The 27,843-nt window shown below is 43.2% G+C and overlaps 1 protein-coding gene across 1 annotated transcript; it reads right to left on the bottom strand.

The window, feature by feature from the left end:
• Positions 1-2,145: 2,145 nt before the first annotated feature.
• Positions 2,146-27,570, bottom strand: LOC132325854 (patched domain-containing protein 4-like). Its single transcript, XM_059843408.1, has 2 exons — positions 27,101-27,570; positions 2,146-2,696 (listed from the first exon to the last, which is right to left on the bottom strand). The coding sequence occupies exons 1-2, from the start codon at positions 27,524-27,526 to the stop codon at positions 2,196-2,198; spliced, it is 927 nt and encodes a 308-aa protein (XP_059699391.1). The 5' UTR covers positions 27,527-27,570; the 3' UTR covers positions 2,146-2,195.
• Between the last annotated feature and the right edge of the window lie 273 nt (positions 27,571-27,843).

The following is a 27,843-nucleotide window of genomic DNA, read 5'->3' as shown; positions in this document are numbered from 1 at the left end:
CCTGAGTTGCATTCAATAGAATATTATAGAAACAATCATTGCAAACATCTCACTTCAAGAGAGGTTGTTTTTTCTTTTCCTTTTGCTCTTGGCAGTGGCTGTGACAAGAATGACAGAGCAAAACACAACAGAAAGTTATAAATGTTACTTTTCCTAAGACAGCCAACAGAGTCATGGACTACCGAGGTGAGAAACTGAGGCACTCTGCTTTCAGACACTCTGACCTGTGTCTCACCCTGGGGCTGCAGAGAAGGTTTAAAGTGAGGAGCTCCTTTGGGAGTGACAAGTCTGGGACCTGTCAAGAAAAGAGAATGTGCTACCCATCTCTCCAACCATCTGAAAAGAGACACCGACAGAGGAAGGCACAATTTGGGAAGGTGCTTTTCATCACTTCAGGGTTTTTTCACCTTTACTTCAACTTGCTGCACAAGCAAGGCAGTGCCTTTTGGTTCCTCCTTTGATATGCCCCTCCTGACACACAAAGAAAAGGTTGCCAAAATCTGGTAACAAGCATGACCGCCTCTTCACTTCATGCCTTTCTCCATTCTTTGTTTCCTAAACCTACCCCCTGGCACAGGTCAGGATCCATCCATCACAACCTGGCACATTCTCTCCTGGCTTTCTTCCCTTTCCCCATCTCAGCACTTTCTTTCCATCAACTCCTCTGGCACCACAGAGCCATGCACAACATCTGAAGAGCTGGCACAGGGCAGTCCATATCAGGGGCCATTGCCACAGTACAGACAACTGAACTAGAGGCTTTGGCACAGCCTTGTTTATCATTATTAATGAGGCTGAACCAAACGGGCAATTCCTTGGAGTCTTTTGCCTCATTCCTCTCTTTCCCTTCTGGAATCTTGACCAATCCCTCCATTCCACTCCTTCCCACCTCAAGTAGCTGTTCCAGAGATTTTGAGAGCAGGACTGATGAGGCCACAGCTCTGCCCTTTTGTTTAGTGACACAGATGCATTATTAGGGGCAAGATTAAATAGGAGGTTGGGACTGGGGATGCATACACCCACAGGAGTTTTCTTAGGAGAAGATAAGAAAATATGGTCTTTTGGGAGATTGAGGTTTTAAGGAAAGTATAAGACCCTTTTTCAGACCTAGACTCTGGCTTATGACTATGCATATTTAGTTGACTCTTACCACAGGACAGTACTTGGTTTGAGGACTAGAAGCATAAATGGCACTTAAGAAATTAGCTGTAAAAATGCAGAGCTCTGGCTACAGGGAAGATTCTCTGCCACCTGAAATTGAGCATGAAAACATTTAGTTCTGGGCTGCCACCTCTGTGATTTTGCACAGAGTCATCACTGGGGTTCAGACTCATGGTATGGCAAACTTGGGTGTGAGGGCACCAAACAATGCTGCCTCCAGAGCTGAGCTGCCTTCCCTCTGCCTTTCCAATGCAACTTCCCAGCAAACTCATCAACCACAGGGATGCACTGGAAGTGCTTGGAACCAAACAGTACCAGAAAGCAATTGATTGAAAGCAATTCTTCTGCCTAAAGAGCTGGATATTACATTTGTTCTTCTTCCACACCTTCCCCTGTCTGGGTGCAACACAGAGGAAATCTGTGCAGCTGATCTGGGTTTTCACAAACCAAGGGATTATGTGCCACAGATCCTGACAGGCCCCTGTGCTCATAGCCTGGCAAACACCACAACTGTAATCTCCTCTCTGAGATAAAGTCCATCAATCTTATTCTTATACCAACCTCTCCCACTCTGCCCTTCAGGCAGAGCTCGAAGAAAAGCCCTTCTTGGGAAGGATGTTAAAATCTGCCCTTCCTTGGTACCCTCCTGTTTAACTTACTCTTTTGGCTGGCCTCCCATCAAACTTGGGTCAACACATATCCATTTTGTCTGCTGAGCTGACTAGTTTTCAATAACAATTTCTCCTTCATTCTGTAACAGAGATCAATAGAACTGCCCCTCTCTCATGTTGGCTGAGATTCCAGGAATGTAATTTGCTTTTTATTGTTGCTACTGCTCTGTTTTGTTTCCATTTTTCTTTCTTTTTTTTTTTTTCCTTTTTTTTCCATTTCTTTTTTCTTTTTTTTTTTTTGCCAAGGCACAGATCAATTTAGAAATATGAAAATTACTTAGACTTTCACTCAAAGTAAAATCTACACTTTATAACCCAGGATGTAATTTACAATTCTGTCATTAAACTCTGTTAATCCTATTATTATGAAGAGAAATAATTACCCATAGCGAAGAAAGGGATTCCCAACAGAGTAGAATTATATTTTCCATCAGTAATGAAAAATATCCCTGCCGCAGTGACACTGGAAATACAGATAGTGAGCACTCCCAGGAGTCCCAGGAAAGGTTTGCTACGCAGGCAGTCCTTCATGGAGCTCGAGAGGGTAGCAGTCAGGAGAATCAGCATCAGGCTCGCCAAAATCTTGCCCCTGGCCAAGAGACTGGTCTGGTGGAAGTCCTTCCAGAGGCTAAAGGATGCTAGTGAGTAGAGCTGCAGATCCTGGTGATCCAGCTGCATCTTGTGCATCAGTTTACAGAATTCGCTCTCCCACTTCTCCCCAATGAGGTCCTGGGTGACAGAGCCATACGTTTGGAGGTAGTAAGTGATTTGGATGGCTCTGGCTGATTTGACTCTCTGGTCCTTGCTGTTTGGCACTTCCATTACCCCTCCAAGCTGGTGGCCAATGAAACTGCTCCTTCCATCCTGGGAGAGAAAGTAGAAAAGATGAGTGTGTGGTTATCGTGCTTGTGACGTGATGCAGAGATAAACTCTGTCTTCTCTCACAGACGTGCCAAGAGCTCTGCTCAGACACCACTGCACTCAACAGGAGCCTTGCCATTCACCTCACTGGGCTTTGGGATCTGTCCCTGCTCCCTGCCACAACTCTGTCTCACTCATTAGAGGCTCATTTACATTTCTGTGCTGCAGTTCAGTGACTGCTCAGATATTCATTGCAGTCTCAGGGATTCCCAGATACCCAGGATCAAAATGCTGCATGCAACCTCCTCACCCCATGGGAGAGGATAACCTTCCACTTTTAACTGATGGACAATGACAAATCTCCAATTACAACAAAAAGTTTGAGAAGAAGAATAATTTCTGGATGATTTGTGATTTTTTGACACTTTGGAAATGATATTTAGAAGTTGGAAATGTACAGAAAATGAATCCTGATTCCTCAGGATACAGACAGATCCTCAAAATTTAATAACTAATCTGTCTCCAGAAAAATATAATAAAATCGGACTTTTTGAATTGTTAATTTGAGATTTCATGGATTTATATCAGTGGCACAGAGAAAATAATCAACCTTAAACCTAAATTTAACCAGGACTTGGTTTTTTTATACATTTCAAGAGTAGAAACTTTACTCTGGTCTCACTTATTTTAGTAAATGCTAGGAAATACAAAACTCCATGACAATCAGTAAAGGGCACATCAAGTCCACTCAGCCTCTGCCTGTTAACCAGACCAGGTTTTTTTTCTGTAAAGTTATTTGGCTCCATTTAAATATTTGTTTTGCATTTTTTTTCTTTTATTGTTGGAAGGATTTAATAAGAAAGGTCATGTAAGAAAGGTCCTCTGTCTGTAGCCACTGGTTGTAGGATAATTGTATATGCTCCTTCCAAGACAGGGGAAGCCTCTGTTGATTTAGAAAACAAATCCAGTTGCAAACTGAGTAATAAGACTCAATGATAAAATTGTCCCAGCACAAGTAATCTCTTTGAGCAAAAATTCTAAATCCAGGGATTGTCTTTTGCACACCAAATAATATTTTGCTTTCTCCCCAACATAAACTATAAGTTTTCAGATTTATTCCTCTTGTATTTTATAAAAATAATAAAATTATAAAGGCAATGATGTCTAAACTACCTTGCAGCAGTGTTATCTCATATGAGATAACATCCTTTGCCTAGGCACACTACTGGAATGAGCTGAAAGCTTAAATTTGGGAGAGGCTCTGCCCTCCACAAACACACACAAGGAAGCAGTCATCTGCAAAAGGCCAGAACCATGTGAGGGAGACACTTTAACATGTACTACATCCAGCATTACCCATTTCTAGAAGCACCTGTGCTGCATGCAGGTCATTATCTGAAATTGCCAGACCTGCTCATAGCAATGATCCCCATCCTAAGGAAAAATCAGCAAAATGAGGCTTTATAAAATTTAGATGTCTTCCAGCACGTTGACTCATAGAGCAAATAAATATCAGAAATTGGGAGACTGTTTAAAATGTTTTATATACTCACCTTGACATCAATCAGGTATGTAAAGGAGGTAATCCTCCCACTGAGAAAGTTCTCCCTATGCTTACTTTCATGGCAGGAGCTCACACTGTTCCCAGCTTTGCCTGCCAGAGCCCAGGGAATGTGACAAAGTGCTTTTCAGAAGTTCATTTTTTTCCCTATTCCCAGTTGTTATTCCCACCAAAATAGTGCTTCTGGCAAGGGTATCCTGGCACGAGCTGACACAAAAGGTGAACTGCAGCCTAGTGCCAGCTTCCCAAATCACCTGGAGCCTCATTGCAAATGTCACATAAGCAGAGACAGCTATCACAGAGGGGCAGCTGCTGCTGTTCAGACTCCAAAAAATCCTCATCCCCAGCATTTCATGCTCCAGTCCTGTTTGGATTTTTTATTTCTACTCTCTCTAAGGAGAGGTCACACCTAACACTCAAATGCTCACATAAAGTGCATTTCCAAGCTGGTAATTATGCTTGAGCAATGCAGTCCTGGCTCACACTGGATGCAACTTTGCAGCTAAAAATCCCCACTTGGCACCGCTTGGAAATTTTGGAGAGAAATTTCCCATTTCCTCAGTGTCTGGGCAGAGCTGACATTCAGAGGCTTGCAGGAGCTGCAGGATTCTGTAGCAGCACAGCTCCCAGCCCAGGCAGAGCACTGTAATTCAGGTTTCATTGATTCACTATGCAGCAGGCACAGCAAGGTTATGGGAAACTTTGTGATGACCATCTGCCTTCCCCTGCGAAGGGTGCAGCGAGCGACGGCAACATTTCAAAGGAGGCAGCAGAGCAGGCACAAATAAGTCATGTTCTGCTGTATCTCCTGTGAAACAGCAGATAACAGCTATTTTTTACACTGATGTACAATAGGGCACCCAGCTCGTATGTCAGCAAAACAGAGAGCAAGCTTTCAGACGGAATCGAGGAAATCACAGGCACCGGATTGCTGTGAGGACATTTTGTCTGTTCCCTTCTTTCTGGAGGCAAACTGTTTCCTACCTAAGCAAGGGTTTTGCCTTTGCTGCAGTGAAACATGAACGTGGCACCACAGCCCCTTGGAAAATGGGGCTTTTCCCTCATAATAGGAGAACAACAGAATCAAAGAACAGCTTGGATTGGAAGGGACCTTAAAAATCATCTCTTTCCAAGCCCCCTGCCAGGGGCAGGGATACCTTCCACTAGTCCAGATTGCTACAGACCCTGTCCAACCTGTCCTTGAACGAGTCCAGGGTCAGGGCAGCCACAACTTCTCTGCTGTGGTTACAATCTTAGCCAGGAAAGCAGAAGGAATGTGGGGGACAACAGTCTTTTGTTCACCCCATTTTATGGACGACAACTGATGTGTAGGAAAATGGAGATCCAGTGCTGCTAACATGAATTTCAGCACCTCCCAGAGTCCAAGACAGGGACCTACCTGTTCTTGGAGTCTCGTGGGAGCTTCAGAGGAGTTATTCACTGCCCCAAGTTCTCTGTTGTCCTCCAGGACCAACTGAGTGAAAGAACAAGGCATGAAGGGCTAAACTCCTGAACCAAGCCTAAGGTCTGGGAAACAAAATGTGCCCACAATGACTTGTGTAAGTGATGCCTGAAGAGCCAGGCACATTTTGAATAAGACTCCACATAGCTCTTCATGAAAAAGGTGCTTTCTGCTAATTAGTGAGTCCTTCTTGGCATATGCCTACACGCTGCTATTTTTAATTTGATAGCATAGTGTGATGTTTCAAACTACAGACCCCTTACACTTTTACCTACATCTGCTGCTACTCTTTGATACTATATACAGAAAAACAAACACCCAAAATAAGTACCAATAATAATTATTGGTTGTACATCATTTTAAACCCATGTATCTACAACAGAAGATGCTAATTGACTTTAGCAAGGTCACTTGCATGGTTGGAATCTTGTTTCAAATTCCCAGGCTGTGTCTATGTGTCTTTCTCTTTTTCAATTTTTTAAAAATATCTGGTGAAGCCATAACAGTGTCTGTTCTTCCAGATTCTGATGGCAGGTAATTCTCTCCAGACCTGAGCATCTTTAAAGATGCAATGAAATATAGATCACCTGCTGAGGCATGTGATATTTCATCTAAAACAGGGGGCAAGCAAAATTCTTTGCTTCAATGGACATTATTAAATTGTTTTTTGTGTTCTCCTTTCTCTTTTTCTAGTTGCTTCAAAGCCATTTGATATATTTAGGCTCTGAAAGGGAGGAGAATGGGATCTAAGATGCCAGGCATGAACAGCTTCACCTTCCTTTCCCCCCAGCATGATGGACTTTGCCACCTGTGTCGATGCAGACCTGACCTTGCTTGTGGTTGAAAATCCAAACCCCTTGTTTGTTCAGCAGTAAGATTCACTAATTGTGAATGAATGGGTGCAGAACAAACCCCTGGGATGTTTCAGGCTGGAAACTTATCTGTAAATGATGCTTGGACCCTTAATTTCCTAAGCAGATATGTAAGTGGCGTGGGAAGTTTGACTTGCTCCGGAGCTGAGGGCCTCTCTGGTTAAAGGAAACTGGCTGCTCCTACTGAGCTAAATATCTTCTGCTAGTGATAATAGTAGTAGGCACAGATCCTCTCAGCACGCAGCCCAGAGGGACACTAGAAATACTCCCTCCCTACTAAAATTACCTGGGGCCTTTTTTTTTGTTTCCTTAACATTCTCGGCGCAGCTGCTGCAGGCCCAGCTCCCGCTGGGGGTTCTGTGTGGTCACCGCAGCACCAGCCCTCGGCAGGGCCTTGCCCTCTGCTGGGGGCTTTTCTTTGTCCAAAATCACTCCAAGTTAGGAAGAAAGGGGCTGTAGTCAGTGCAGAGGATGGCAGGGAGGGCCAGCTGTGGGTGTTGGCACTGAGGGATGGGGTTTAGTGGTGGGTCTGGCAGTGGCAACTCAGTGGTTGGAATTGGTGTTCTTAGAGGTCTTTTTGAACACAAATTATTCCATCATTCATCTCTGCTCCAAATGGCATCAGCCTCCTCTGGCTTTCCTCTCACAGGAAAGAGGGAGGGTTTGAGCTATTTTTGAGAGGATGTGGCTTCTACCTCCTTAGCACCTTGCTCAGCAGAGGCTAGTGAGGGTTTTAAAACTCTTTTCAGATCTCTGGCAATGAGGAAAGGAGACCTTGCTTCCTACTGCTTGATCACTCTCATTCAAGTACACCTACAGGACCTTAGCCAGCAAACTTATCTCTATTTTTATTTTTATTTAACTGCTTCCTTTCATCAGCTGGAGTGATAGATCATTATCAAGCTACATTATAGAAATGTTAGGATAAAGCATGCCATCCTGCTTGCATGCTATTTTATCTTAAAAGCTTAAACTGTTCGACAGAGGGCAACCAGGAATGTCTGCTGAAATACATTGTGTGATAAACATCCTAATGAAATCAATGCAGTTGTTTCTCCCTCTGATAAGGACATTCTTATTCTCCTGTAGGTCACAGAAAGTATTATACAGAAGTTAGGATAAAGTAAGTTGCTTTTCAGCCAGCTGCCAGTTTTCAAGGTAAAAAAGTAATAAAAAATTTAAATCCCCTTTCATTTAGGGTTTAACATATTGGGCTTCTCATGTTCCTTTCAGCCTCACTGTCAAACTTTGGAGGAAGGTTTTTTCTCCTCAATCAAACTTATTTTTCTCTTCCTGTCCCTAGTACAGTTATGCATGAAGACCTTGTACCAGTCGATCCCCGTTACACAGCCACCCATTACCAAAAATTCTTGCAGCATTCCTTTCCAGAGCACAGCACATAATGCTGATTCATGGCAGCATTTTCCCACATTTTTATGTAGCAGTTTTCCTGCCCTTGCAGCTGTGTAGGTGCTCCTGCACTGTTTGCTGTGCAGCTGTTCTGTAGGGATGAAGGATGGAGGGAGCAGGTGAACACTGAGGGCAGCACATTTGAGGTAGAGCTGCACCTTGTCTGGTTGGGAGCAGGGACAGAGCCATGGCCTAGGGATCTGTTCACACACCACAAACAATTTGTATGAAAGTGGTCATGAGAAGTTATCCAGGAAATAATTGTCTAACACTCTGTTGCAATAAGGAAGAATTAATTTATTTTGGGCTACCCAGCAATGATGAGGCTAAGCTCACCAGCTGGCCAAGCAAATTTGGTTTATAGTCACTGTGCAGAGTCAGGCACATCTAAAGGATGATCTGCCCCATCCTGAGGTACAGGTCAGAAGCAGATTTGTTCTCTTCAGTTACCTGTCTCTCTCCCTAAAGCAGAGGCATGAGATTACTTGAGACTTGACCCCAGATTTCATCATGCTCAAAACTGCCTGACCTGCTTTGTCATTCCTGGCTCATGCCGGTCCCTTCTCAGATGTGTCCTGCTGGTTAACAAACCCACAGCCCTTAGCCCCTTCTCAGGGAAATCATGGGCTTCTAGGGTGATTTTTAATTGAGAGAGAAGTACACAGAGCACTCAAAAGGGAGCCAGAACCATCTGGCACCTCTTTCTGATGACTCTGGGCCTGTACCCCTACCCTCAACAGCTTTCGGTTTCCAGTTTTTGATAAAAGAAGCAAGAACAGATGAAAAGTGTTTCAAGAGACATATATTGTAGTGTTAATAACAGAGAATAAGAGAAATGTCCCTAGAAGTAAATCAAAATATGGAAGAATTCATAAGGGTGCAATAGTAAAATGTGACAGCCATTAGAGAGTTTTTCTCTTTGGAGGAGCTTCTGGCAGTGGACATGCTGTTTCTGAGTGGTGCTCCTCACCATGTTCCTTCAGTGTCACCCTGTCAGGTTTTCTAAGAATCATAGTGTAGTCAGGGCTTCAAGGGACCTTTGAAAGTCACCTGAAGGTCCAACCCCCTGCAATGAGCAGGAACATCTTCATCAAGGTCAGGTTGCTCAGCCACGTCTATCCCGGACATGAATGTTTCCAGGGATGGGGCATCCACCATCTCTTTGGACAAGATGTCCCTGTGTCCCATCACCCTCAATGGGCATCTCTGTCAAGGCAAGGGAAGGACAGAAGGGAAGGAAAAACGGCTCTAACTTCTACTCTCACCTTCTACTTCCCTTGCACATCCCTCTGGGAAGTAAATACAAGATAAGCTCTCTCCCTCTTACACCAGCTTCACTCCACTTCCCTCCAAAACTATATTTCATCTTTACAACCTCTGCAACCCTCCTTTCATTCTTTGTCCTATCTTCAAGCTCTTTGTTGCTCAACTGATCCCTTCACCCACAAAGTCAGATTCCCATTCAGTCCATCTCAGATCCCATTCCAGTTCCTTTTGGAAAAGAGGAATAGATTAAGTGCCCAGCAGAGCTTTGTCCCCAGCTGTCCTGAACAGCACCCGTGCACCCAAGGACACAGTGGTGTCCTTGAAGCTGATGAGCAATACCCACGTGGGCTGTGATCATTCATCTCCCTAGGTGGGAAGGGTGCTGGAAGATGGGGGGGTCACAGACAGCACAAAGAGAACTGCAAGCACTGGGGGATGATTTTGGGCTACAGCTGGTGTCTCTGCCTTTTTCTTCTCTGCCCTCCATCAGGAGCAGGACACAGGCACAGCAGTGAAATAGCTTTGGCACGGACTGTTCAGGCAGGTGAGCTGGTGTCAGCACCCCAGTCCCACGAGATGGGTGCAGGGGTGAAGGGCACAGCTTTCTTTGGATGCCCAGCAGCTTGGGGACCCTGGGATGGCTCACTCAGTAGGAAGGTGGGTGACTCAGAAAGGCTTGGAGGTGACACAAGTTCACCTTGCACTGGAGATCCGTGTCAGCAGGACCTCTGAAGTCGTAGGTTACTCTGGATGTGCAAATCTACCAGGTCAGGTATTAAAACATGACTGTCCTCTTGTTTCCAGCAGACACAGAGCTCCTGCTCCCCCCTCACCACTCACTGACCTTGGAGTTTGTGCTCTGCCCTGCCCAGGATCACAAGCCCTCGAGGGAGAACCTTGGGATCAGCCTCTGCTTTTCACAGCCTGTCCCTGCCAGTGGAGGAATCACAGAGCAAAGGTATGGCTGCATCTGGCCCCTAAATCCTCCAGGATGAAGGATGATGATAAAAGTAGCCAGTGCAGATCAGAACATTTGCAAGGAGAGGCCAGGTGGGGGAAATCCAGCCTCCTGCATTGCCTGGTAGAGCTGTGACTCTCCACCTATGCAAACTGAGAAAACATTTAAGCCTCTGCCAGTGGCTAAGCCATGAAAACTGCCCAGGTACAATTAAAAAAATAAAAATATGCTGGTCTCTGTGGTCTTGCCCACAGCTACACTTCATCCCAAAGGATTTTGTTTGTGCCAAGGAGAAGCACAGGAATGAATCATTGACAGCAATGCCTTGAGGGAATTGCATAAAACACCAATATTTGGATATATACAGTTAAACACTCTGACTGACATAGGCAGGAATGTATCTGGAGAATGCATTTACTGTCTCTCATATTTGGCAGTCTCTATGAATCTATATCATGAGTACTTTTAATCAATGAATACTCTATATTAATTCTAATTTCCTCCAAAGCTTAAGCTCAATATTAAAAATGTTCAAAGGAAAGGAAGAAAATTGCAACGAGTGTTAAAAAAATAAGAAGTGTTTTTTCAGCACAGACCAGTGGTATATCTAGCCCAATTTTCACTGTCTGTCCATTTCTAAACTATAGTGCACCAAGACAGTGTCTTCTATGACACAGATGGAAGATGCCTTTGGGAGTCTCAGAGTATTGTAGATTTTCCAGCTCTTCAACAAAATAAAGGAATGAAATGAGCTGCTTGGAAGGAGGAGGAAGAATAGAACTGTTCAATTTTTTAAATAGATAAAGTCTTCTCATAAATGCAGTGATTTGAATTATATTAGCAACAAAAAGTAAGTGGATGAATGAATGAATTAAAGCTACAATTGTACCCCAGTGAAATTCAACAGTTTGTTATCTCAAGAGGGTCTTGCATTTCACCAAGTGGAGTAAACAGGACAACATTTGACCCAAATTTTTTCAATTTTTTGGGAATATTTAATCTTAAGATTTCTTGAGGTCCATGGAGATATAGGTAAAACAAGATCCTAATTACTAAATTAAAAAATACAGCAGCATACACCAGAAATATAGAAAGCCTTTTTTCTTGTTTTCTTTCTATATCAGCAAAAGCAAAAGACATAAAACTGCTTGAAAAACTTCATCCCATACTCCATAACCCAAGGCAAAGAGATTTGGGGGTATGAGAATGGGATCCAGTGACTGTCCCTAACAAGAGATTCTAGAGAGAGGATACAGATTTTCACTGACATATTTGTGGGCCCTCTTGCTTTGTGAGCATCCCACTGTGTGTCTCTTCTAATTGTTTTCCTTACATCACTTGAAGTCCAATACACAGAAGAAATGGAAGAAAACCTGCCAGAAAGTGAAAGGGATTGGATTTGCCTGGTTTTATTACTTCATTTAAAGGAAATGTTAAAAAACAAACAGCAGAGAATAAAAAAGTGAGCAGTAAAGCAGATCCACAGGAATCATTTAAGCTTTTACAATCTGAGGTTTCAATAATGACACAGAAAAGGGTGCTTTTTTCTTTTTAAATTATGTTTTATGTTGGCAAACATCTCTTTAATTTTATCTGTCTCTGCTCATCCTCTTTTCTCCAGGGACCAGCAGCCAAAGTACTGAAACACTGCAAAAATGTTCTATCAAAGGCAGGAAGAAAAGAAGTAACTGAGAATCAGACAGAGCCAAGTGTGATGTGGCAAGATTTTGAGGCAAGAATGGTTTTGAGGTTAATTTACAGGTAGCTGGATTAGCTAAACCCAGCCTTTGAATACAAGATGCTGCTGTGTTCTTATCCAAGTCCTAGCAGGGACTCCTACTCTCACAATGCTCAGTAAGCTATAACAAGGCACTGCACAAAGTGTTAAGTGTCCTTACAGTTGAGGACACTTAACATTTCTAGCTGAAAATTCCTCTTTTCTAAGAGATAATTAATCAGTCTCCCCTCTTTTTTTTTTATTATTCTCAAATTTGGCATTGTGCAGCAATTTCTCTACCGTGAAGCATCCCTCCCTTCTCTCCAGCACACACTGGGTTTTAATGAGTTTGGCCATTTGTTAGCTGGAGAGAGCCAAAAAAATGTCTGCTTTCAGATGCTTTCCTTTTTTATTCTTTTTTCTTTTTTTTTTTCATGGTGCTTGGTGAGGATCTGGGAAGGGGGTGTGGGAATGAGGCATTTAAGTAGGTCTGTGTTTATGCATTAAAATCTAACGAAATCTGGGGTTCTGCTAACTCCCACCCAAGGTACTTTTGAATTCAGTACATTCATAGAGATTTTTGACACCCACATTTGAATATCAGCAGGTAGCTTTTATATTTTTAAATTCTATCTCAATTTTATCTCAATTCTATCTCAATCTATCTCTCTATCACCTTGTAATGTGTTCCCTTCATGGCAAAATCTTGTGTTCTTAATAGTCCATAGAGATGAAGGTGGTGTCATGTGCAATCCTCTAACAGGTCTTCTTTAATTCTTATCCCAGTTAAAAGAGGAAAGCCCATGGCGTCATGGCATGGAATGCCACATCATGCCATGGCATGTGGAATTGTTCCAAAACATGTAGGTGTGGTGTCTGGGGACATGGCTTAGTGATAGACTTGTCAGTGTTGGGTTAATTGTTGGACTTGATGTTCATTCCAACATAAATAATTCTATGATTCTCCACTTTGGGCTTCCCATTGCCTCTCATCCCTGCAGAGCTCTTACACTGGAAGTTCACGGATACTAGGAGGGTTGGATTTCTGTATTTTCTCAGTCATATTCTGTGGGAGAGGGTGTCTTGCACTGTATCAGCACAGGGCACATTGCAGTGATATACCAGTGTTACACAACAGCGTGAGACAATCAGGAAATTTTGCAGCATCCCAAACCCTTCACCTAGAGATTGCAGGGGGTGCCACTGAACAAGGTCTGCATGCCTGGAAAATTATCTCCATGCAGCCTCTGTGCTGTGGAGAGCTGGGATGACACAAGGAAAGTGCAGCAGATGCTGAGGTTTCGGTTCAGACCATAATCATTGGTCACCAGTGAGGTTCTGGCAGGGCCCAGGACCCTGCTGTGCAAACACACAGCTGGAGAAGCTGCCCATGCTCCACAACTCCTCCCATTCTGGTGCTGGACTTTCTTTAGCAGCTGTATTTCTCAGTGTGAGCTGTGATGCTGCCAAAGGAGAGGTCCCTTCCTCTCTGTCCTAAGCTTGCATCTCATCCCTGCCAAGCTTGGGAGCAGCTGCTCGTGTGGTATGTGGTGAAATGGATTGGAGAAATAATCCAGGTTTATGCAAACTGAACAGGAGGGGGAAAAGAAAAAAAATAAATGGAAAATCAAAGATTTAATCCCCTCATCCCCTCCTTGCTGCCATCTGGCAGAAGGTTTCTTTAATTTTCTCTGCTCAGACCCCCCCAGTCTGGTGGTGATATCAGCTGTGCCACACCTGAAGGTGGCTGTATTTCACAGCAGAGTATTTGTCCTTACTCTGGATACAAAATGCCTATTATCTTCAAGGAGAGTTTCTGATTTGGATGTGCCTCTTCAGCCAGAACAAAGCATGAGAAGCCACAATGGAGGCTCTGGGATCCTGAGCCAGGCTGCCTAACCAAGGCACCAGGTTGGGAATGTCAGGACTACTGTGAAAATGTCAGGACTACTTCGCTGGCTGCTACAGGAAAACAGGGCACCTCTGGAGGGCAACTTTTATCTTGAATGGACTGAATCTCATTCTTAGGGATTTTAGTCCTCCTAAAGGCTACAATGCCCCAAAGCCTAGTTTATGTACCTTCATAAAATGCTTGAAGTTAGGTTATGTGTGCTCCTAGATGTATAAATTAACGTAGTGCAGCTGTTAAGAATGAGCTCAAGATACAAAGGGAGATTAATATCTAATTACTGTGTATAAGCACTTCTGGAGAAATGTAGAAATTCTCTGTATATAATATTAGTACTAACAACCACCTTCTCAACTTATTTCAGATGTTTCCTTGCAATACATCAAAGCTTTTCTCCCCAAATACAGTTTACAATTACTGTAGTGCCTTAAGTGTTAAAAAACAAAAAAGGTTTTTCAAAATCACCTGCTGTGCAAAGTGATTTTTCAATTTTATATTAGTATAATCTATTTGGAAAGGTTTTGGTTCTGGCAGAACAGGAAGGATTGGACTTTCAATTCTAAAACAAAAATGTTGCAGATGGTGGGACCTTGTGGTATCTAGCCACCTTTGGATTTCAAGCAAATATTTAGGGAAAAATTCTGATAGTGTAAGCCAAAGAGTAATCAGATGGTAAAGCACTTCCAGATGATGGAATTTCAGCATTTGTCTTCTGAGCACTCTGCAAAATCTCTGTCTCCCTGCTGCAATAAACTGCCAATATCTGGCAATCTATTTTGGATGAGGATGGCATTTAATTCCAGTTCCTTCAGTGAGAGCTAATTCCTTATTCAGATTAATGTATTTTAGTTCTTTTGCAACTGTCTAATAATAATTTCCAAAAAGAGTTTTTCAAAGCCCTGTCAGAGATTTGGAGTGAGAAAAAGTTGCAATGGACTTGAGAAGGAGCCTGGATTGTCCCTGTGAAATTATTCTGGTAGGTTTTTTCTCATGTCAATGCAAACACAGATTATCCCCTAGGATTTTTGGAAAATCTTCATCTGACATGAGCCTCTTCTGTTAAGATCTCTAGATTCAGCATATCCTCATCTTTACAGAAATTTCATGGAACTTTTTTATTGGGTGATTTGAAATAAAAGTATATGGCATTCATTCACCTCACCTAATTTTAACCATCTGAAATGTTGATGCATAATATGAATATTATTTCTCTGGTCCATAATGTCTTTGAATGGTGAATTTCTCCTGTCCTAATGTAGATGTTTAGAGAAACTGAAATTAATTACTCCTGCATGTTCACCTTTCTATCCTCTGGTTGCACATTGGGCTCACTTTAGCTCAGATGCTGAATAGGAAAGGGCTCATATTAGAGGAAACTGATGTGTTGCTATCATGACTCTCGGCATGAGCACCCACAAATTGCTCCATCACAGACCCTCACTGGAAGGGTCCCAGCCTGACTCTGAAGACCAGACCGGATCCCATTCAGTGCAGCAAAGGCCCTGATGTTGTGGACAAAGAGGAGAAGAAATGTCCTGACCCCACAATTCTTTTCACAAACATCACCAGCCATTTCCTAGACAATCGTTCTGCAATCATGCTCCAGTTGGACAAGAAATAAGATATGATCCAGCTGAATATTTCATACCTACCCTGTTCAGCTAAGTTTTAGGACTGTCTGCTACCATAATTTTCCCCTGGCACAACCAGAATACAATTAAGAAATGACAAAATTCAACAGGGGGAAAATTAAGCCAATTTGTGACATTAAGGGTATGAGGATTTTCAAATTTGAAGTGCTGGAGAACAATTAAACAATGTACAATATGGTAAAAGGACTTCTACAAATCATCCAAACCTAAATCAGATCACCCATCAAAATCCACAGTCAGCACAAAACTCCAGAAGAGGACTTTTTTCATTCTAGAAAGGAACAAAACAAAAGGAACAAAGAGAAGCAAAATTCCACCAGGGCTTCCCTGACAATTTCACACATCCTCTGCAGCCTCCAAAGCACTGTTTAAGCTCTACAGGGAACTGTGTGCGTCCTGCTGTGTTGATCTGCAAGAAGGTGAAGGAGGAAGGAGAACATCAAGTACTGAAATGTTCCTACTTGCAAAGCAGTGCCAGAGTCAGAGGTAAAAGTGAGTAACTTTTCTCTGGGGGCTGAAAAACTCCAACTTCAACATCAACTTTGTCTTTGACCTTGGTCGTGCCATTTAAGTGCTGCACCTTCACTTTGCAGCTGACATGAATCAGCTCCAAGGGAGGACCCTATGTTGCCCTTTAGGCACCAGAATGCAAGCAAAGCTCTTCAGAATATGGTATTATTTTCTGCTCAGTTTTCTAACTGCTCTGGATCTCTGTGTAAATTCTGTGACTCAGCTGCTGCTGACATGTCCTCCTTGCTTAATATTATCTGTGAACTTCACTCCTGTGCAATTCAATTCCATTTCCTGATAATTAATAGAGATGTTAGATGAGACCAGACCTAACACAAATTCTCCAGATACCCTGCAAGATACCTTCCATAAACTTGTTACATTATCATTTATCATGATTCCTCGTTTACAATCTTTCAGCCAGTATCCAACCCACATGACTGATTTCCCATCCAAGCCAATCTGAATTAATTTCTCTATTAGGGTTTCCTCATAATCCTGCACAGGCCAGGGAATGAGTTAGACTGACCTTATAAACCTTTTATGTGTTTGACCTCTTGATGTTACATGGAAGAGTCTCATAAAACTCCAACAGCTCTGAATTTCTCCAGCAGCACCACAGCTCTCCTTTATGATGGGAAAAATCAGTGTAAAGGAGAAGTCACAGCAAAATATGAATTCTTGAATGCATAGCCCTGCACCAAAACCACCATCCCACCCCCCAAACTGCTCCTTTACCAAACATCTGGAATGCTGTCCTTTGTGTTTGCTGTATCCTCATGGAAGAGGTTGTGGGAAAAGCCAATTCAAATTGTTTAGGTGTGAACCTGAGATTTTTGAGCTTCATCCTAGGCTATTCCCTGCCCTGGTTATCTTTTCTTTAGCTGCTCTAAAGGAAATGAAAACACATCCCATACTGCCTTATTTTTCTTTGTTATTTTTACTATTTTAAAATGTAATAGGGTTTTCCACAATGGAAGTATCAGAATAGCTCCTAGAGGAACTTTGTTCAAATCTGTTAAGTAGTGACAAATGATCTGTTTTAACTTGCCTTTTGAGGTGAATGTTGTGATGAAAAAAACATGGATCATACGCAATTACAGCATTTGACATTTATATGAGACAAATTTCCCTTCAAGGATGTCCTCCTTCTCCCACTTCCAAAATCCGATAATTAAGGCAAGAAGATGGTAAAAGTTGTAAGGATACAGGCTTTATTCTTTTAGGAGTATAAAAAAAAAAAAGCCACCCTTTTCTTTAAAATTGAATTCTCAAAACCAAAAATGAAATGCTTTATGAGACCAGGGGAGCTCTTAAGCTTGTCAAGCTTGTGAAATTTATTTTAGGGTATATACCTAAAGCCTAATGCTTGTGCTAATCTTGAAGCCTGGGGATAGAAAAGAGTGGAGAGACATTTGTAAATCTTCAGAAATGTTCACATTTCTCTGCGGGTGTCCCAAATTTCTATGCCATTTGCAATGACAAATCTGTTGTGCACCAACTGGGTGACCAGTGTTTTCTACATGCAGCAGGGAAATCAGTTGTGGACAGGAAAATTAAGGTTAGTTAACAAAGAAACACCACTGTAAGAATATTTGTTACCAGAATATTCCAGGCATTCCCGAAGAGAAGTGGGTTTGTCATCTGGATGCAAAAGTCTACATGATGAAATCTCTTTTGGGGGATGTTTTGTGCTTATCTGTGAATGAAACCTCACTCAAAGAGTCAACAACATGAACAAAACAAACTGTGATTTTGGGGGGAAAGTGCACATGAATATTTCCATGTTGCATCTACTCGGCACTGTATTTATTAATGTATTTGTTTAATGTATTAAAATCTGCACTAAGAAATAATCCTGGAAAATGATTAGGGAAAAAGTGATTTATATTTAAGTCACAGATTCTGTCAAAGAGATGGAATTGCATAATGAAATACTGCTAACAACATCTTTCTTCTTAATGAACCACACAATTTTTTACAAATTAGACTGGCTTGGAAAACTGGAAGCCAGGATCACTTGTCTCATCAATACAGTGCCTTGGTCTTCAGTGTAAAACTGCATTAACGAGAACCAGAGCACCCTCCTGGTGGGTAAATTTGTGTGAAGGGGAACTGGGCTGTGTCCTCAGTCAGCTGGGTGACTTTATTTTGCTGTGATTTTCCTTCCCTAAAGTTTGAATATAGGAAAAAAAATCCTTTTAAAGTGACTTTGTTTTTTTCTTCTTTTATTTTCTAATCTAAAGTATAATGTGTGAGAAAAATATTTTTGGAATAATTTTGAAACTACCTTGAATGACCCCTTTTAATACAAAAAAACAAGGAACATTTTGTTAGGGGCATGTCAAAATGAAACTGTGGGAACCTGTCCTTATCCTTCCATCCTTCAAAAGGTGCAGGATGGACATTGTTTCAAAGATGCTTTTGGTTTCAAGAGTACTGTAACTTCACATAGAAAAAGATGCAGCTGAAGATTTTTGGGCCATCCAGGTCATGCATAATTTAGTCCAGGTAATTCAGCATTTATAACAGAAGCACCAAAACCCTCCATGGCCACTTTAGGAAGATGTTAACACGTGTGCAAAAATGCACCACGCATGTGGCAAGAATAACCCCTGCCCATCAGGCTGACAACACCCATGTGACACTGGTGGAAACAATTACACAAAGTGTAAGAGAAGCTTTTCTTCCTTGTTTCAGTGCCAAACTTGGGCTTGAGGGTTCAGTGCCCCAGAACCAGCCCTGTAGGTGGTGTTTATCCTTACATGTTGTGAGAGATACATGCCAGGTGTTTGGGCTTCCCTGAGGAAGGATTTAATGGGGCCTCCCGCCATTAGCACAAGGAAATAATTGTGGCAGGCTGGAGATGGATCTTTAATCCTCTTTTCTTGCACTGCCTTGCATTAGGAGTTTCAGTGGTGTCTGTTGCCTTCGAAGGTGTGGGGCAGGAAGTCAGGACTGCCCTTTACCTTCTCAGATGCCCTCAGCACAGACAAGCAGGCTTTAGGGCTTGTGTAATTTCTAAAGAAGAATTGATCTGCAAGACACCAAAATATTTGCCATCAAATGTACTCAGGAAAAGTTACACACATGTATTGACAACTAATTTTTTAGCTTTAGATCATTATCAGGCCAAAACTTTCTGCAAATTAGCCAGCTAGTGACGTGCCAGTCTCACAACTCATGCTCACCCAGCAGTTCCATGTCTGTGATGCCAGTTTGCTGGCAAGAGTGGACTGGAGGAGGGTGTGTTTGATGGGAAAACATAAAACCAGGAGAAAAGTTGATCTGGCCAGCTCACAGATGTGAAGTCTGTCTGGTGTCTTGCAGAGCTGCTGCTGGGCATGCAGGAATGTTGTTGTGTAGGAATTGCCTACCAATGTATGAGTGGTGCTAAGGAGAAGAAAAAGAACTTCAGCAACATTTCATACCAGAGCTGCCACCAAAAAAATGATTGTCAGTTTGCCCTTGAGCTGATCCCGCAGTAAATCTTTTTAGATGGAAATCTTCCCGCTGCCACCAGCTCACTTTTGCTAGTGTCATCAGAGATCTCCAGCACTTCACCTTAAGCTCCTGCTCTCGAGTGGCCTGACCAGTGTAAAAGTGAGGCCAATTCACACCCAGTGAGTCCAGGGCTAGGGCAATGACACGTGCCACTGCATGTCATCATCTCTGCAGTGCTCAGGAGCTCAGTCACTGCTCGCTCCCTTTGTAGGATGCTTCACAGCCTCACTTCCAAGAGCTTCCTTTACTGCCTCTTCCCCACATGAGCACCTCACCCCTTGGCAGGTAGGAAAACAGAGAACAGGACAAATACAGCTAGAAAAAGAGGTATAAAAGACTTCATAGCTTGCTCCTTCAGCCTCACGTCGTCTTCCCCTCTCCTTTCCAACACTCAGGGTATCTACTTTCCTACATTGTTGAAGAATTTCATTTCTGTTTAAAGCTGTTTAACAGCTCAAGTCCCAGCCACGTCTCACTGTTTGCACTGTGCAGGGGCAGTGGATGTGGGGCCTGCATAAATTAAAAGCTTTCAATACAAATGCGAGATCACAGTTTCCCCAAATCAATTCACTTCTCTTGGAAAACCAGTCAGGGGGGTCTTTTGTAATAACCACTGCATAGAGGTCTTTTATCTCAATGTCTGAAGAGATTTAATATGGGTTTTGCTCTTAGATTACTGTTTTCCAAGCACCTACCCCAGCCTTACCTACATCATTGTTTGCCCATTAAGATATACCTGTAAAAGCATACACACATATGCATAAAGGATGTTAAATAATGTAAGAACTTCTTTTTGGCCATATTTATCAATCTAATTTTGTCCTTACAAGGTTCCTCTCACTTCTACCATATATTAGGATCTCCTCTCCTCTCCTCTCCTCTCCTCTCCTCTCCTCTCCTCTCCTCTCCTCTCCTCTCCTCTCCTCTCCTCTCCTCTCCTCTCCTCTCCTCTCCTCTCCTCTCCTCTCCTCTCCTCTCCTCTCCTCTCCTCTCCTCTCCTCTCCTCTCCTCTCCTCTCCTCTCCTCTCCTCTCCTTCTCTTTCTCTGGGAATATGTCATGTTTTCATACTAATGCTAATCAATTTTATTCTTCTGCCTTGCTGAGTGGTACCTGAATTTGTTTTAATTCTTGTTACAGATACTAAGGATACCCATCTGTTGTAAATCTGAAGACAGAAGTTCAGATCCCTCCAAGAGCTCACACAGCCAGTACAGTAGGGGGCTACAAAGACCCTTTGGGAAAACATAGAGATGACTGTTATAAGAAGATACCATGTTAGTGTAGAAACATTGGCAAGCTTTAACCAAATATTTGGTAAAGGAAATAAATGGGGTTTTTATGTCCACAGAGGACTTTCTTTTTTAGGAAAATGTCAAAGTTCTACTGGGCTTTCTCCCTTTGGCAAGCAGATGACATCCATCCCAGATCCCCAGGGATGAGCCATTATCACTGGCAGAAGGGGTTTGTAATTGCATCTTGCTCTTCTCTCCTCCTAAACAACCTTCCAATTGCTTCTTTAATATTATTCACATCAAGGCCTGGCACTGCACAAAAGGCCATGCCCCCCTGCAAGTGCTGACAAAAGTAAAAGTGGAATAGTTGGGAGGGAAAGGCAGGAAGCAGACAACCAAGGTCATCCAAAAGGTCAATGGAGAATACTTTGCAGTCTTCTACATGGCCAGAGCTCTCAGCTGCTGGATGGGAAGGAATGAGCCCCACACCCAAGGAACTTGGTCTCTACACCCCTGGTGAGCTGAAGGTGGAATGTCGCTCAGAGATTGAGAAGGAACTAAGTTCTGAACTAAGGAACAATTGAAAAAGAACACCCAAACACACATTCTTGCTTTGCTTGGTCTCTGCTGCCTTTCTGCTGTTTGTTTACTTTGGAGTGGCTTATCCTGGTACATGTTAACCCAATTTCATGTTCCTGGTGCAGTCAGAGCTCATAGTCTGGCCTTGCTTTACAGGAGGAGAGTGTTATCTTAATGCTTGGTCTATCAGAGACAAGGCAAAGACCTTTCCTAATGTGCTAAGCAAAGGGAGAAGTGGAGAATTCTCCTAAAAATGCAAGGAAACACTTATTTTCTTGCCAAAACTAAGCAGACAGGCTGCCTGATCACATCCTCAAAAGCTGATATCTGCAGAGACATCTCCCAGCAAAGGCACAGCTCCACCAGCCCATCCAGGCGAGGAGGGTCAGGAGCCTTCCCCAGTGCTGCTGGACAGTATGGAAACACAGTTGGAAGGGTAAAAGTGTCTTTTTTTCCCCCAAATTAGTTTCCCAGTCTGTGAGCCAGAAGATGCTCCTAAACTTCAAACATTTTCCACTTGCTTTCATGCTACTGAGCAGCTATTCTGAGCTCAGCCTGCCCCATCCTGTCTTCATCTGCGAGGCTGAGATGAAAACTATCTGCAGCCTCCAGCCTCCCTCTTCTGATCTTCTCCCTGCACATGTTTTCTTATTTTGCTTTGACTTGGTAGCTTTTTCCAGCCAGAGAGCACTTCAGAAAACCCTGAACCACATGCTTGGATTGGGACAGGTGGTATCACAAATGGGTGCAGAGCCTCACTCCTTCTGAGGAAGCATCTGCTCGTTGGAGTTAGGGCAATCTTACACTCTAAGTGGTTTTACTGAAGGGATAATCAGTCTGTGGATATTATCAGTGCATAGATGCCTACTCTGATGGAGATGGGCTCTGGTTTCATATCTTTCCTGCCCCATAGAGGTGTCCCCCTCTGGGACATCTAAGGAGGGATTAATCTTAGAGCAGTCAGAAAGACTCCAAAAATGCAAATGGAGCAAGACTCATTTAAAAGTACAGCTGTTAATGTGAGAAAAATTGAGAATCTGGCCAGTAGCAAATCTGCAATTAGAGGTTTCAAGATGTTAAGTGAACGCAAGTAATGCTTCAGCTGAAGCAAGAGCAGACTCAATATCCAGCTGATGTGTTTATCACAAATGTGGTAATAGAGATTTCTGGTTTATTGGCTGCTATTTCGCCTAGTGTTCATAAATGACTGATACTTAATTAATTGAAGGCAATATTACAGGAACCAATCTGCTGACAAAGGTTTCTTTAAACCAGCAGTTGTCATATTTATTTTGATCTCAGACAGGCAAGTTCTCAGTTGTTATCTTTTCTCAGACGAAGTAGCAAATAATCATGAAAAGCAACAAAGAAACAATAAAGATGAAATACCTGAAAAAATATTTTTATGCTTTTCTTTTTTTCCCTTCTATATAAAAACTTTGTTCAGAAATAACTTTCATTATTTTTGTTTGGGGTTTTTTTTGGCTTTTTCTGGAACAGGACAGCAAATTTTCTGTGGTTATAGGCGAATCAGGGTCAAAAAGCAATCTCTTTCCTGATATTTCATGGTACACAAGAAGTAATCCTCAGGTAATCAATAATTCTGTTTATACCAACAAATGAACTGTGCCTCAGACCACACTCTGGCCCTGGAGGCAGGGGCACAATGTGCTCACTTCTAAGAACACCACACACTGTTATCAGCAGTACGGAGCGTATTTACTGAGCCAGAGTGGACTCTTTCCCATGCTGTCTCCCAAGTCATGCCCAGACACTGTTCTGGAAGTCTCAATTGACAAAAACAAAGCTGATATTTGCCAAAACTTGAGATTTAACAGTTTGATGACTGATGCTGAGCGCTCAGTCTGTGCAAGTTCGGGCACAGTCCAGACCCCAAGCAGAGGGGCATCATTTTTATGTACTGAACTGAGGAAAGCATGAGCAATGTTCTCCAGGAAGTGTCTCAAAAATCTTCATCAAGACTTCATATATCCAGCTTTGTTTTCCTGCTCTGCCATGGTCTATCTGCATGACCTTGGGCAAGTCACTCTCTGGCTGGGCTGCAGACTGCAGTGAGCAGGTTACCGTGTCCCCAAAGTAACCAGAGCTGGCATTTTCCTTCAGCCTGGTTCATCTGCACTTGCCTACAATGACCCCTAAGTAGCCAGAGTGGATTTTAAACCCATCTCAGGCATTTGAAACCACCCTGCAGTCTGTGCTCTGAAAGTGAATGCTGTGTCTCTGCTCCTTCTCTGGCGAGTGGAGAGACCAAGTTCCTGCCTTATGGAGGGTTAGGTAAAGTAGAAGTATTTAGGGTTGTATGTTCTTCCAACACTACAGCAAGTAACAGTTAAACAATTATCCTTCCCATCCACGTTTCCTCAGGAAAAGCCAAGCAGTTTCATCAGATTTTGCAGCCCAATAACAGCTGCTTCAAAACTGGAGCAGTTTGCTGAAACCTGCTTGAGTGGTTCCCACAAAGTCCTGTGGGAAACCTGGCAAGAACTCACCCCCTGTCAGCCTTCAGCCAGCCTCACCGGGGAGGTTTGAACTGATTTGGCCTCCATCAGGAGATGAGAAGAGAGACAAAGTGAAAGCTTCTCACAAGGCTTGAGGGAAATAAAAAACTACAAGATGTTTTTGCAGCTCCCAGATGGAGCAGGAGTGGAGTAGCTTAACACTGTCATTGTGTCCCAGACCAGTTTGACACTTGACCCATGTCAAGTAAAGTAAACTGTGCTGTAAACTAAACACGTATGGGGCACCTTCACGGTTTGTTAATCCCCATATTGTTTTTAGAAGAATTTTGTTTAATTTGAGGCCATTATTTAAAGACCAAAACCTACTAGTAACCAAGCAACATGACCTTTGGGAAAGTGAGGCAACCTAGAAGATCCTAGTGTGTCCTGATGGTGCAGGGAAGTTTAGCTGAGAAGAATCCCAAGGGCATGGAACAGTGAATGCAATGAACACTGGCCCACACTGAATAAGAGCAGGCAGATTTGGCCCTCTTGTTTGCAGTCCCATGAGGTTTAGCCTCAACTTTTCCTTAATGTCACAACTCAAGTGTGAAGAAATACAAAACCTCACAGCTACAGCCACAGGCGTTGTTTCCCTTCGCTGAACATCCAGAAACTCACCTACCCAAAAGGGTGCAGCATCTGAGATGTTTCTGTTTAAACACAGTGAGACACCTCAAAACAAGAAATACAAGCCTGAGTTTCCACAGCCTTTGCTCAGAGGTGCAAAGAGAGGGTGGTCAGTAAACAACCTGAGAGTTGGGATTAAACCAAAATCTTGCCCATGGTTTGAGGGAGTTCACGAGATGTTGCCCACAACTTCCTAACCCTTGGTAGATGGGACAGCAAAGATGACAGAGATAAACTAGTGAATTATTTTATACAAAACAGTCATTTAATCCCAGCAGCTGGAGCCAAAGAGACCAGAGAAGGTGAGTCTCTGCAGACACACCATTGTTGAAGACCAGCCCAGGTTCAGGGCTGACCACAGATCCATAACAGAGTCCTTAATATATAAAAAGAAGGAAAATTGTGGCAAAGTGTGTTTCTCTTTCTCAGTAAAAGCAGGAATAGGTTGTATTTGCTGGCTTTTCTCCATAGTGCAGTCACAGGCTTTGGTGGCTTTACCTTCTTTCACTGGCAAGGGGACAAAAAGCTCCCTGCTCTGTCCAGCTTTAAACTGAGTTACTTAAGGGTGTTTATTTTGTCACCCAGAAGATGAAACACAACAACTCCTTGGGGCATTGAAGGTGCTGGCAGTGCTCAGAGGGGCATTGAAGGTGCTGGCAGTGCTCAGAGTTAGACTCCTGTGTTTTGGGAAAACCTTTCTCTGTGTGTGAAATATCTGGCAATCCAATATGTAGCTGACCCAGACCACATTATCTTTCCCTTTGCTTTTATCTTTAAAAAAAGGAGGAGCTGTAGGCAATCTTCTAATGAAAAAAACACATTGCAAGTGACTGCATTCTAGTTTTGATAAGATCAGTTAGGGTTTGTCTAGAGAAGAAAACTAACCTGGATTAAGAGAGTAGGGTGACTATTTCTGTATAAAGCTGCTTTATAACACTGTTAGTCTAGATTATCAGTGTTCTCCACCAAACTACCTTAATTTTAATTCTAAAAATGAGCAAAATTTAAAGAATTCACTTTAATTCTCCAGTAACAGGATTGTCTTTGCAGCACACTAGAAGAAAAAAATTGTTCAGGGATATTTAATCCAGAATAACTTGCTTTTCTGAGCACTCTTTGCATTTGGGACTTTCCAGCAGTAACAAGGACACCTTTTCATTTCCACACACTCCACTCAGGCAGCCACAACTCTGTACAAAGCAATTACTGTAACATCTACAGCCATGGGACCAAATCCAAGCTGTTCCACCTGGCACTTTTATCGAAGGAAAAAGACAATCAAATAAAATCAATCTATGTCTCTGCTTCAGATTTTGGAACAGGCACTGACTTTATGGGATCTTTTTCTGGTTAATGTACAATAAGAAAAAAATTGTAACTTCAGGATCTCTTGCAAGAGGATGTCTCTTATCCCCAAGGAAATCTTTGAAAAAGAGGGAGAGGCAACCCCAGAGATCTCTGGGGGATGGAGGAGCATGTCCTCTCCCCTATGACCTGAGCCATGAGTAAATAGCATCCTAGGGAGTTTGTTACACTCTGTTAAATAAATCCTGCCTCTGGTGCAATGCCCAGGGTAGCATGCAGATGTACTGTAATCCACAAAAACTTCTTTCATGAGCTACCTGCAAACTTTGTACCTTATTTACTCACAGCAGGTTAGTCCTGGCGAGCAGATTTGCTCCAGATGGGAGGGAAAGCAGATGGGTGCTTGTGTGCCAGGGAAATAGTCCTGAGATAATTTGTGCCAAATTGCTTATTCTTTTAATTGAGAGGACTGAAACTTCTTTCACCTTTCACCTTGTTTCAACTTTGTTGGAAGCATCTAGCTGGTGGGATCCATCCCAAAACTCCAGCCCATCCATCAGAGACAGAGTTAATAATTTTTACACTGAGAGAGAGAAAAAAAAAAAAAAAGAAAAAAATCCCACTTCCCTTCACCTTCTTCGCATGCAGGTAAAGAAGGCAGGACACCTGAAATTGCTTCTGGCCCAAAACTCCTGCTGCTCTTACAGCACTGGCAGGGGCAGGGAGTCACAGGACCTCACTGTGCCTTTGAGGAAAGCTTTTCCTGGCCACATTAAAGACAAATTATCCCACCACAGCAGTGAGGCTGGAAAAGGTGATAGTGCAAACCAGCTCTCAACCCCCCACCGACCTCCTGTCCCTTTCCACCCATGAATTGAACCTTCAAGGCATTGCAAGGTCTGCTGGTGCTCAGGCTCTTCTCCGTTCCCTTCTTCTCCTGCTCCGGCAGCAGCGTCCGGTTCCCCACCCTCCCTCCTCACCCAGAGCAAAGCAAGGCACCAGATTCAGCTGCTTCACGAGGAAAGCCCAGATCACACACATTTCCATAGAGAGAGAGAGAGATATGATTATATTTCTCTTTGCTGTTTAGGACAAGAAATGAAGTGCTGCCTCTTTAATTGGCAAAAGCATGCAGTAAGAGCATACCTTTAATTTAGTGTTGGGATAGCTCACTTGCACCCTGGCTGTTGTCTTATTGGAGAGGGCAGCCTGCCTCAGATCCTCTAGCACTGAAATAATATCATCCAGCACGCATTTCTTATCCTGATTTCTCAACACACACAGATGGGAAAAAGTATAATTATAGCCTTTGTAGTTCACCTTCATTTCCAGCACGGCTCGGTGGATCTGCAGGATCACATCAGCCTGATGCAAAATATTGCCTCCTGGTTTGGAGAGGAGAATCACCCTGCCATACCTCCCCGGGGTGTGCAAGTCCGAATACAGCTGGCTTTTGGATTGATCGAGGGAGAAAAGGCTGCTGGCTAAGCTCCTCTCGATCTTGGCCAGGCTGTGGCTGGGGGCTACCAGGCTCTCCAGGTCAGTGTCAGGCTGGAAGCGGTTGAGCAGGCTGAAGCCGAAGATGATGGTCAGGACTGCGGGCACAGTGAGGAAAAACACCGGATGCCTGCTCACGAATAAGCCCAGCTTGTAGAAAAACGACTGGAGCCCTCTGTGTATCACCTGCCGCAGCATCCTCCACCAGATCCAGCCTGCAGATGCTCCTGGCCGTCTTAGAAAGCACATGTGACATGTGTAGCTCCTTACCCCTTCCTGCCAGTTTCCCTTTCTCTCTCCCTCTCTCTCTACTACTCCTTTAAAAGACTGCAGCAAGTTGCAGCAAGACAGCCAAATATTGATCAATGGGGTGTGTGTGTGCGTGCGGGTGTGTGTGTGTGTGTGCCGGAGATGGAAGGGACCGGGCAAGGGAGGGAGGAAAGGGGGGTGGGGGTTCCTTGCCTTTTTTTCCCTCTTTCACTCCTTTTTTTTCCCCCCCGCTCTCCTCCCTCCGCCAAGCCAGGCAGCATCGCCGCCCCCCTTCCCCTCCCTCCCCTCCCGCCCGG

The sequence above is a fragment of the Haemorhous mexicanus genome, chromosome 3 (assembly GCF_027477595.1).
Source record: "Haemorhous mexicanus isolate bHaeMex1 chromosome 3, bHaeMex1.pri, whole genome shotgun sequence".
In the NCBI taxonomy this organism is placed as follows: Eukaryota; Metazoa; Chordata; class Aves; order Passeriformes; family Fringillidae; genus Haemorhous; species Haemorhous mexicanus.
This window is presented reverse-complemented; position numbering and strand designations above follow the sequence as displayed.

What these genes read in the sequence shown, in the direction of transcription:
- LOC132325854 (XM_059843408.1), bottom strand. Translation starts at nt 27,526, where the DNA reads ATGTGCTTTCTAAGACGGCCAGGAGCATCTGCAGGCTGGATCTGGTGG. An exon ending in GAGCCGTGCTGGAAATGAAG is followed by an intron (nt 2,697 to 27,100) that starts GTGAACTACAAA and finishes TTTCTCTCCCAG; the next exon opens with GATGGAAGGAGCAGTTTCAT.